Genomic DNA, 12421 nt, shown 5'->3' with positions numbered 1-12421 from the left:
TTGGTTGAGACATTTGTAGATCATTGCTTATGCTGTTAATCAGTGGATTGTCTAGTCCAGACTCAGTTACTTACTGACCATCTCAATACAGATGGAATATTGCTGAGTACAACATTAGACAACAAACAAACAAGTCTAATCAGTTGTTTGATTGGCATTTTAGAAGTTTGTTGTTGCATTTTTGACTCACCAAGTTTATGGTTTACAACCATTTATGACATTTAACAATGTTTTGATGTAGATTTATACATTGTTCTTACTTTTGGTTGAAAGACTTCAGCTGGTATCCCCTCAAGTTTCACTTAAATCATATCACCTGACTGTGTATTCCTCATCTCATAAGGATGAGTTTTAACATGTTACTTTAATTATATCTTAACATACTGAAACACATATCCAACTTATAAATACGACACTCCGAGAACGTTATTCTCAATGTTAGAATTTAGGGGGATACAGGCGGAAGTCTTTCTGTCTTACCAGATAGGATACTTACGAATTATATTGTGCTCAGGTGATAGTGAGCATCTTCTACCTTAGTGACTATGAAAACCAATCTGGATAATTAATATAAATACTTTACCAACACAACATTTTCTGTGCCATGATTTCCTTACAAATATATACAATAAACAGTTATCAAAATAATATGGAATTTCAAATGGCATAAACATTATATGTACCATCAAGAATACAACATGGCCAACAAAGATGGCTGCTCAGCAGGCACAAATGCTTATGTGTTATGCGTAACAAATGTTACAGCCTAGATGACATGTGTTATAATTAAGGTAACTAACCTTCAACAGAGTGGACGAAAAAGGAGAAATCAGACATCCGACAGAAAGTCGCATCATTTGTTTAAGGTGCCTTTCTGTGAGGTGGTATGCGGTAGACGAATTTAAAATGTGTTGATGTTAAAGTAGACAATATAAAACTGACCAAGAAATGACCAAGGAATAGCTTATCCTCTGAGTTGGGAACAAAGGAAGAGCCTATTCTCCCACTGTCAAGCCCAGGTCCAGCTTGGGACAGTCAAGCTGGAGACAAATACCACACATACTGTCATGAAGACCAAGTTCAATAAAACTATCACAATCAGTGTATAATTTTTAAAACACTGTTGCACAAAGTAAATCACTACCTCCTAACAGTGCATCCACAATCTGAGTGTAAGTAGCTGACAGAGAGGAGGATGCAGGGGTGTGCATCAAATCCCCTCCCCACACTTTCTCAAGAGTATGCATCCCCATTTCTCAAAAAGCTGTATCCGCCACTGTGTGACATCAGGCAATACTTGCTAGCTCGCTCGCTCGCTCACTCACTCACTCACTCACTCACTCACATTCTTTGTTTATTGTAGGTGAATGACTTGGTGCGAGACAAGCTGACAAAGGCCGACGGCAGCATTGAGCTGTGGGCTGAGATGGTAGCAGGAGGATGTGTAAGTAGCCTTGATGTTTCTCAACATGGACTGACCTTTCCTGCTTCCATTTATTGTTTACATTACAGACTCAAAGATCCAGATTAGAATTTTATTGTCAGCAACCCATACTTGTCGTAAGAGACGACTAAAGGGATTGGGTGGTCAGGTTCGGTGACTTGGCAGACTATCATCATATCACAAAATTTAGATTGTCTGGCCCAGATTCATTACTTTACAGATTACAAACCAACCATTTACATTATGTTTGCAAATTGAAGATATGTTATACAGATTTGTAGATATGTTATACAGTTATATGTTTCATGTTTAATGATTCTTACATCAAGTGTGTTTTTCCTATACTTCTTTTCATGTACTGACCCTCAATATCTGACACTCAGTATTCCTGTCACATCCTAGATTAGGGCTTTCATGCTTAATGTGTGTATAAACACTGGGTATTAAGTGAGTGCTCTGTCAGTGTTATGGGATGTTCCTACACTCACCATATGCTCTGGGGCGGTGGGGTAGCCTAGTGGGGAAAGCGCTGGCTTGTCACGCCAAAAACCTGGGTTCCATTCCCTACATGGGTAATGTGTGTGAAACCCATTCCTGGTGTCTCCAGCTGTGATATTGCTGGAATATTGCTAAAAGCAGCATAAAACTCACTCACTCACCATATGCTGAATGTTGTTTTCAGGCTGGTGGATCGCAGGTCGTTTTCACAAATCCTTTGGAAATCGTCAAAATCCGTCTCCAAGTAGCTGGGGAAATTGTTGGCAGGTCAAAGGTCGGCGCAATTGGTGTCGTAAAGGATCTAGGCTTCTTTGGCCTCTACAAGGTAAGTTAGAGTTGGGGAGATAAGTTATAGAGAATCCTTTTGTCACCTCTCCTTGATCTTGTAACTGATCTAATCTATAGGGGTCTGGGCGATGGTAGCACAGTAGTTAAAACATTTGCTTGTCATGCCAAGGACCCTGGTTCGATTCCCCTCATGGGTACAATGTCTGAAGCTATTTTCTGGTGTTCCTTGCCATGATATTGCTAGAATAATGCACAAAATGATGCAAAGCCTCACTCTCACTCCCTCTCTCACTCTTTCACTCACTCACTATAGAGGTCACCCAAAGTGAAGCAGGCACATTTACGTGCGTCAATTTGGTGAATACAATAAAGATGACCATCTGCAGCAAATGTGTAGCATATTCATTAAGGGCCATTAACCAAACCCAAAGTGATGAACTTGAAAGTGTGGCATGAAATGTGGCCTGATGTCTCCTGCTTTTCCTGTGTCTGAAAGATGTATGTGAAGTCTTGTTCTTCAAAGTAAAATCACTCCTGTTTCCAGGGAGCCAAGGCCTGCTTCCTCCGTGACATCCCATTCTCCGCCATCTACTTCCCTGCCTATGCACACACGAAGAAATACTTCGCAGACGAGAACGGCTACAACTCCCCTGGCACACTGCTGTTGTCTGCCACAATTGCTGGTAGGTCAGGTTTTAACTGACATTACACCTGGTTTGGCCTTTACTGCACGGCAGTTTGTTTGAGCTTATTGTCTTGCCTTAAGCATAGATGATTGAAACCTGTAGTCAGACAGGTGGCATGTGGTCCAGTGCATAAAACTCAGGTGAAGTGAAGCAACGATGGGCATGGACAGTGCCCGTTTGGGTGACTCGCAGCTTAACTCCTGACAGTTTCTAGTACTTCAGTCCTGCCCCACGACGAAGCATATGACACATGGTCTCACCTTAGGCAAGTGAGTTGGTTCTAAATTGCCTTTGTTCACCCAGCAGAAAATGGTTACCTGATGGGATAAGTCATGTGACTATAACCTTCTAGCGCCTAACAAGCAGCTTGGGTTATCCGGGGTAATAACATGCCTGCTTTGACTGTTAGTGCTATGAGCATTCACCTTGTGAGTGGAGTTTGGCGCAGTATAAATGAACGTATTATTATTATTTGTCAGGTACTGTGTGGCTGATGTCTGTGTCAAACCTTGATTACAGGGATTGATAACAGCATCAGACAGTATGCAATGCATGTTTGATGACAGTGTCAGACAATATGTAATGTATTATTGATGCCAGTGTCAGACAGTGTTTGATGTTTGATTGATTAGAACTGACAGGCAATATAATTATGATTGATTCTTATTTTCTGACCTGTATACAGGTGTGCTTATATGATTGAATCCTATTGTCTGACATATGCACAGATGTGCTTGTACGATTGATTCCTATTATCTGACCTATGACCAGATGTGCTTGTACGATTGATTCCTATTATCATACCTATGTACAGGTGTGCTTGTGTGATTGATTCTTATTGTCATATATACAGGTGTGCTTACTTACTTGAAACTTGAATACGGTCACACTTAGCCACTCTGATCTTGGGTGCTTTCTACATAATTGACAGATTTGTTTACTTGATAACACATATTATGCTTGTATGATAATTTTTCATCGGAGACAGGGCCCTGTTGTAGCACCAAGGATATCGTAGCACCACAACTATTTTAGGTCTGTTACATTGTAGGAGGTGTAATAGTCACATCTATGTGATAGCTTTGTGAGACAGATGCAGGAATCTAGTTCTTTTTTGATGCAGCATGTGATAAATGCTGTGGTATTTCCAATGCCAGATGGTCATGCAGTGTGTGATGCATGTGGCTGATATTACTGCCTGTCCCCAGGTATGCCTGCTGCATTTTTACCAACACCTGCTGATGTGATCAAGACACGCCTCCAGGTGGCAGCACGGACGGGCCAGACAACATACAGTGGTGTCTTGGACTGCACCCGCAAGATCTACATGGAGGAGGGATGGGGGGCCTTCTGGAAGGGTGCACCAGGTAGGAGAAATACAATTTCTTTGATTGTTCTCTGACGTTTCATGTCTTACTTACCATAATCTGCACGTTTGTTAAATTCCAGAGTGTGATTCTTGGTTTTTCAACACTTGGTATGATGATACAAATAAGTAAGCGTCAGCAAACTGTATCGCTTACAAGGCTATAGATTGTTGCTGTAGTATCAATCACTGGATTCTGGTCCAGACTCTATTTACAGACAGCTTGGGTTAAACAACAAACAGTGAACAGTGGCTGTTAATATGAAACGTTTGCCTGAGCGATAAAAACAAACAATGACATCACTACGAAGTTAGAATTCTACTTCACATTTGACAAACTGACTATGACAAGTCGGACAGTTCCTCTTTTCTGTCTTTGCTCCTTCCTGCTATATTTAATGATAGGATGATAGGGAGCCTTGTGGTTACAGCATTTGATCATCATGATCAGGCCTTCAGTAACCCATTCTTGCCATAAAGGGCGACTATGCTTGTCATAAGAGGCGACTAACAGGATTGGGTGGTCAGGCTCGCTGACTTGGTTGACACATGTCATCAGTTCCCAATTGAACAGATTGATGCTCATGTTGTTGATCACTGGATAGTCTAGTTCAGACTCGATTATTTACAGACTGCCGCCATATAGCTGGAAAAGACCCAGGTTGTATTTTACACATGGGTGCAATGTGTCATTCTAGGCACATGTCAGTAATATGAAGCTAAAATACTGAACTTTGAAAAATCACACCTTCTTTGTCTGTTACTTCTCTCACTTATGGTTCGTACATTTTATGATAACATTTTCTCCATACAGGTTCATGTAATGATACTTTCTGTTGATCTGTAGCTAGAAATTATTGCAATATATGTTTCTGTTTCAAATTTTATTAAAAGTGTTCAACTCAAGCATCACTGTTCAGGGCGTAATTAAGTAGGTTTTACAAACCCATTTCTGGTGTCCCTGCACTGATAGTGCTGGAATAAAGAAATAAACCCAACTTACTCAGTGTTAAGCTGACATGTTGAAAGTTACTGTGACACTGTTTAGTGGTAAACTGGCAAATTGAATGAAACAGACAAACAGAAACCTTTCCTTACACCTGCATTGTCGTGTGTTTCAGCCCGAGTGTTCCGGTCCTCACCTCAGTTCGGTGTGACACTGCTGACATATGAGCTGCTGCAGCGTGTATTCTATATCGACTTTGGTGGAAGGTAACCAGTAACCCTTGTATCTTTAAGTGGCATATAGAAAACTATTAGCACATTGAGGGTCCAGGTTTAACTTGTCCACAGCAAGGAAATCCCAAGTTCTAGGATAGTCCACTTCTTTATTACATAGAGTATCACTTGCTCGATAACGGTCTTAGAACCCACACAGAAACGTCACACCCACTGCATTAAGAAAGTTGACTATCCATAGCATTTGGTTTTCCTTCATCTGTACAACTTCTAAAATGCCTTTCAAAGAACTTCCACTGCAAGTTACACTGGTCTTACAATGCAGCTTCTTGGATAAGAGTGCTCAGGTTTACATTTTGGTCTGGCATCATCACTTAGAACATGTGTGACTGCTGATTATATCCATAACTGGATTGTGTGCTTCTGGTTCATTTAATTAAAGAATTAGCCGTGAATCTGCTGATGAAAGACAAGACATGCTGACTCATGTGCAGACAATCACACATGTACAGCAGAGACACATAAATATGTATGCAGTCATTCCTCGCAATGACACGCTTCGTGATACCACGGATTCGGTTAAACTGTGGGGTAATCCGTGGCTCCCATTAAAAAGTTGAACTGCGATCACCCCCCTTCACAAAATCGACAATAGCTCTTGAACCAATCCGCTGTTGCACTCAGGTAAATAATGTAAAGTAGTGAAATTCAGGGCGGATGGCAACTGACAGTGTTTATCGTAGATATCCATTGTGTTTCAGATGCTTAAAACATGCAGGGTTTTCTCAATAATAATCATACCGACATCGTAGTAGTAACTTATGAAAGACAAGACATGCTATCAGTCGAGTTACGACCAGTACTTACAATGTCGGCTGTGATGCAACACACCTCGCTATGGCACGATTAAACAAAGGCATCTGGGAATGTATGGTGTCAGAAAACACATTTTATTTTATTAAATTCAATCCCATTTTTATTCATTAAAACTGTTGACAGAAACAACAGAGACACTGTGAGAGAATGGCATTACCCCATTCCATACGCGTACAACTTCCGCTTACCACATTTGTGAGGGTCCGTTTTTCGTGCCTACCACGATAGCACCAATTTACATTGTTCTTAGAATCTAAGAACAGATTACAACCCTGTAATCTATGGATTCCGAGACCCGCATGATTGACTCATTGAAGTCACTTTTAACAATTAAATAGCCAACATTCAACATTTTTTTTTATTACAATCAAAGTTGCAAGTATCATGGAAAGTCAGCAGTGACTCGTTAAAATCTCTCCTATGTACGATGTATCCAGACAGGTAATGGCCTGTGTTCATTGTATTGTTAAATATGTTTGCAGAAAACGTGCATTATATACTAACCTAATGGCAATGCAAAATATGTCTGTTACAATAACTGCTTAATATATAAAATATTCTCATAATGGAATAGAAATTCTTTGATGTAATATTATAGGATCGTTTTTACCTGAATCGCAGGTACATTGGACCAAAAACATCTGTGCACAGCTGATCGCACAGTTGAATAACAGGTAGCATAGCAGGAACAACAATTAAATTATCATGTCTAGTGATTTTTTTTATTGCAAGTTTCCTGTATGTATATGTATGTTTTCATTTTCAAAGTTTGTTTATTTCCACCTTCAAGGATACAATATAGTTTTGACTAGGCACAGTACACAAAATAGCAATTTTGTCATGTCCTTATAAAAATGTGATTTTACTTTGTTCCACATGATGTAATAGGTACTGTAACACTGATGTCTAATAACACTGGGGGTCGTCCGTGGACCCAAAGACCCGCGCTACTGCGAGGGATGACTGTATTTTGGGGCGTAGGTGTCAAGTCAAACAACTGTTAATGTCCCAGTGTAATAAAGATAAGATTAAAAACAAAAAAAAAAAAAACCCCAAGACCCAAAACCAACCAACTATTAATGTCCCAGCATCAGCTAATCACTGTGAAGATCCAGGGCCCAGTTTCTACGATAGTCTTAATTTCCATGCTTTAACATAGACTTTGACTGTCATAGCGCTACAATCACTTTCAGGGGCCCAGGATATTATCAGTTTGCAGTAACCCTTTTGAAGGAAGCCACTAACAGCATAATTGTGTGGTTGTTGAACTTCGGACTTGGTTGATACATGTCTTATCCCAACAGCAGTGATCTTGCTATCAATCACTGAATAGTCTGACCCACATTTGAGTATACACACACTGCCATCCGATAGTTAACTGATTAAAGAACGAACGGCAATCAACATTATTTTTGATTTGTAGTAATTGATATCTCTTGAGAAGACGGTTTACATCAGTTGTCGTGATATCAATGACTTAACAATCTAACCGACATTTAGATATTTAATCGCTGCCATGAAAAAGCTTGAATATTGCAGATTCGTATCTAATGCTAGTGTGCCTTTGTTTCAGGCGTCCTGAGGGCTCAGAAGCCAAGTCTGTGCACTTAGAGGAATTAATGTCTCGTAACCCAGACCACATAGGAGGGTACCGCCTGGCTCATGCTACCTTCCAGGGAATCGAGTCACAGTTTGGACTTTGTTTGCCAAAATTCCGTACCACAGCTACAGAATGAGGTGATGACAGTTCGTTAGGATAGGGAAATCATGTATGTGCCCTGGTTGCCAGTTTGCAGTTGAATGACAAGAAGTAATGGTAGTAGTGTGTGATGACCTCAAATGTCCACCGAGAGTTAGATCCCCATCTTATATGTCACAAGTCATCAAAACGCGCCAACAGGTCCCGGGAGGTACTAACACTGGATGAGGTCTATATATTCTGAATCTGTGATAATTGTCTTGCCTTTCAACCATGAATTTGCTAGCAGAGTATCTCTGTCACTGGATTGTGTAAGATTGGGAAAAACATGCTGGGTATGGGGACGTAGAAGAGAACGGAGATCAGGTCAAGTCTATGAACGAGCACCAAACAAGCTCCTGACATGGCCAGATTCTCATGTTCACGTAGCAAGCATGAAAATTAACTCCTCACCTTGCCAGTTACCTGCAACACAATCTCTAACAGGGCAGGGTAGTCAGTGCAAAATCTTCTAACAGTGCCAGCTACGCAGATATGAAAATCTCTTAATCAATCTGCTGGTTGCAACACATGCTCTATACATGGCCATCTCCAGTCAACACAAGTTTCTAACAGTGCCAGCTTCTTACAAAAGAAAATCTAACCGCTCAGGCGGTTGCAACACAAGTTCCTGACAGGGCCATCTCAAGTCAACACCAGCTACTGACAGTGCCAGCCATTGGCCACGACTGCTGCAACACAAGTGCCTAATTAAGACTACCTACTTTTCCTTAGCAAAAGCTACTTGCACGGAGCTGGCATCATCTCCAAATACTACGCAGAGCTCTGCAGAGCAAAACAACAGACTGTTCCACGCCAGCTCCAGGAATGACAAGACTGATTGTTAGGCATCTTGTCTTCCTCAAATCATTAAAGCTTTTTCTGTCACAGATAATTTGTGATGTCAGTTCCCAGTGCAGATTACAGACTAGGATGTAAATGTTGACTAGTGAGCATGGCTGCTAGTTCCAGACCAGCGAAAATCTCGCTTCTCGAAAAACTTAGCTGTATCAACATCTTCGATGCATAAACTGTGGCGATGTGGAAACTATCGGTTACAGAGTCTCTCTGATAGCAGCTATTTATGATATCAACATCGTGGTTACAGGTTGTTTGGAATGTGTTTAAGCTCATTTTTTGTTACATGTTACGGATGTTCAGTTAGATCCCTTTTGGATAAACACATGTATACGTTAAGTTTCTTACTGCTAAATATTTTTTTATGCAGGATGAATATTTATTACTGTACAGTCAGAAAACTGGCTTTATTTGAACAGGGTAATCCAGTGAGTGATGTTTTCCAGACTTGACTGTGAGCTGTATTAACTGTAGAACCTGTTGAAATACAACAAACTGGGACATGATTGGGCAGAACATAGCCATCTCTGAACTGAAAAAGGATATTAGGACTTATGCCTGTATGCCCCTAAATTTTAGTGATGAGTGAGAAGATGGATATATATTCAGGTAATTTGACTATAAGCCTTTGACTGGACATTGTAAACATGGATATGAAATTATCAGGATTATGGTAAGGGTTAGGATACAGTTTAGGAGGAATAGGGGTTGGGGGGATATGGGCGGGCATCTTTCCAAAAGAATCAGTTTCTGAAATGACATATATTGATAACATCTAGAAGTATGATATGCATATATATAACTTGCTAATCCCTTTAAACCTGATGAGAAAACATGATAATTTGACTAATGAATAATTCAGCCTGACAGGTAGAACTGAATTAAAGTTGGGTTTAAAATTTGGGTTTACCTGTGTGCATGAGATAGAAAGTTTGTTGTTGTATCAGTAGTTGTTACCAATCACAGTCTTATCAAGGTGGCCCATAGTTGCTTCCCTTGGTTGAACCAGGATCCCTGGTTATAAGATGAAAAACCTGGGTTGATGCAACCCGTGAAACTTGGAAATCTTCAAGTTATTCCTTGATATGGCTAGGATAATTGATATATTCTGCTAACTTTTTTCCCCCAAGCTTGCTTTTTGAAGTGTTTCTTTCAATATTGGTAACATTTGGCATAATACTAACAGAACTCCCAATGAAAATCTTTATGATGATAATTACCTTATATCCCTGGATACTTCGTACCTGGCAAACAGTATATAGAATGTGATGGACCTGAATATATTATTCCATATCTCCAGTGTATGAAATAAGCCTACAAATCCAGCCAGACATTCTGAAGTTACCAGCCCCAAGAGGATTTAACCACCCCAAGAACCAAGATGTGATGAATTTTCTTAGATGTATGGAACATTTACCAGACCATTGAGCTGGCTAGCTGCAAACTTTACAGTCCGTCAAAAATCTAGCCTGTCTCAGGCTGTCGGACAGGCCCTACTTCATACACTGCTTTCTTCAACTAAACAACTGTGGTAATATGTTGGAATTAATGCCATTAATAGACCTCATGGTCTGAAAAAGGAAGATCTTTTGACAAGTTGACCACCATGGCTCTGTACCCATACGTACACTTGGTCTCTGAATGAGTGATGGTGCCTTGATACAGTAATTTGCCTTTTACAGGAGGTAGTGTATGTGACTGGCTCAATGTTCATGTTAGCGCAGAAACATGTGTTTTTGATGCAAAAAAAATATTATAAAACCACGCAAAAAATATTTTGCGCGTTTCAGATGCATAGATTCTGATATTAATAATTTTAAAAAGTACCATGAAACCGCACCATGGAGACAAACAGTAAATTTTAGCATGATGCAGAATTGTAGTGAAAATTTCACTCACAAAAGATTGGGACTACATATTTATAATTTTATCACATCACACTTTCTCTTCTGGAGGTAAGAAAACAACATTGAAAGAACAAGAGAAAATGACCTTGTCAGTGAAGATGACAAATTTGTAATTAAGCATCATTAGACAAGACTATTTATTTTTTTAGTTCATGTCTGTTTTTACTAAGCATTTTATTTTTGCTAGGCATTGTATTATGTGAAGGGAATTGTACGCTTTCTTTAAGAATGGGGAATCCTTTTGTGTGTTCAGATGTAAGTTTCATTTGATTGCGATTCTTGTCAGACCCAGTCCTGTGCTCATAGACATTAACAGTGTAGCAAATATCGGCAGTGGTGGACTGGGCTGGTGGTGGAGAAAATCAGTCCCAATACTCAAGGCATTCACAATGTTACGACCTGTCAACTATAGTTCATTATAGGCTTGCGAGTGTCGTAACTCTACTAATGCTTTGTGGATTGGCACCCTGAGTACTGTCTGTCACCAGAACTGATGACAGATATATAATCTCAGTCTTCTATCAGGTTGGAAACAAATCAGATTGCACATTGTTGGACGTCTGGTTTACCAGATTGTCTATTGTTCGATTATGCTGTGTAGATAGGAAGCCCTATGTAACTGTAAAAGTTAACTGACAACTTATTGAAGCATTTCAGTACATGCCTTCTTCCACTCAGGCCAGTCACATGGACATCTGTGGTCGCCAGATCCTAGCATGAATGTCTCTCTGTTATACAGTATATTCTCCATTACCTTGGTAACCAAGATTTGCCAATCAGAAATGACAGGCCAGAAATCTAAGGTAAAAATGTTTAGTTTATCAGAATGTGATTTTTCGTAATGCTTTAAAGCTCTTTGAAGGCCAAACGTTGTGCTTGGACACTTGCTTATTATATCTGTGAGCCTTGCCTTGAAGCACATCACACTGTTAGTCATCATACAGATGTTGCTGCATTAAATTTCTTGTTCATGCACTTAATCAAGTCAGTCCCAGGGCATGATGTTACTGTTGTTGCTATGACAACCAGTGTTTCCCATAATTCCTCAGGGCCATTCGCGCTGGTATGTGTTGTTATACTGCTTGTACACTGTCAAACAATTTTTACGTCATATACCTTGCTATGATGTCACACATCCTTCCAGTGTAAATGTTGAAAGTTCAAGATTGGATAGGGATGGGTTATCTCCCCTTTTCCCACAAACTGGTACACCTGTTGGGAATAGTCAAGCACATCAACTGCTCAAAACTACACAAGATAGAATGCTTCCAGTGAGGCAAAGAGTTAAATCTGAAGGTAAAATGTTTGTGCATAATATATATATATATGAATGAACTGAACCACTGGTTGTTAGGCCTGTTGTCCATAGTTGTTTTCCCAGTATATTCAGTTGCAGTTGTAATATTTATTTCGTTCTAAAGACATTAGTACGAAGATTCAGCTCATTTATCATTGTTTTGTTATCAGTCTCCCTGCAGACGTAGTTGTGTCATGATTCAGATTGGCAGCTTCATTTTCCTGGGACTTTACCCAATGAAAAATATTTGTTTATTAGTTGAATTTAGTTTAGTATTGTGTCAC

General features: G+C 39.8%; 1 protein-coding gene across 1 annotated transcript in view; it reads left to right on the top strand.

Annotated features, from left to right (window-relative positions):
* LOC137299162 (electrogenic aspartate/glutamate antiporter SLC25A13, mitochondrial-like) overlaps positions 1–10684 on the top strand; it is a 38453-nt gene extending 27769 nt beyond the window's left edge. Inside the window, exons 13-18 of the mRNA XM_067831714.1 lie at positions 1364–1444; positions 2127–2267; positions 2775–2913; positions 4125–4283; positions 5404–5494; positions 7911–10684. Coding sequence (XP_067687815.1) covers positions 1364–1444; positions 2127–2267; positions 2775–2913; positions 4125–4283; positions 5404–5494; positions 7911–8073 — 774 coding nt within the window. The 3' untranslated portion in view covers positions 8074–10684. The remainder of the gene's footprint in view (positions 1–1363; positions 1445–2126; positions 2268–2774; positions 2914–4124; positions 4284–5403; positions 5495–7910) is intronic.
* The last annotated feature ends 1737 nt before the right edge of the window (positions 10685–12421 follow it).

This window comes from Haliotis asinina, chromosome 10, assembly GCF_037392515.1.
Source record: "Haliotis asinina isolate JCU_RB_2024 chromosome 10, JCU_Hal_asi_v2, whole genome shotgun sequence".
Lineage (NCBI taxonomy): Eukaryota > Metazoa > Mollusca > Gastropoda > Lepetellida > Haliotidae > Haliotis > Haliotis asinina.
The sequence above is the reverse complement of the archived record's forward strand: the minus strand, read 5'-3'. Positions and strand labels throughout refer to the sequence as shown.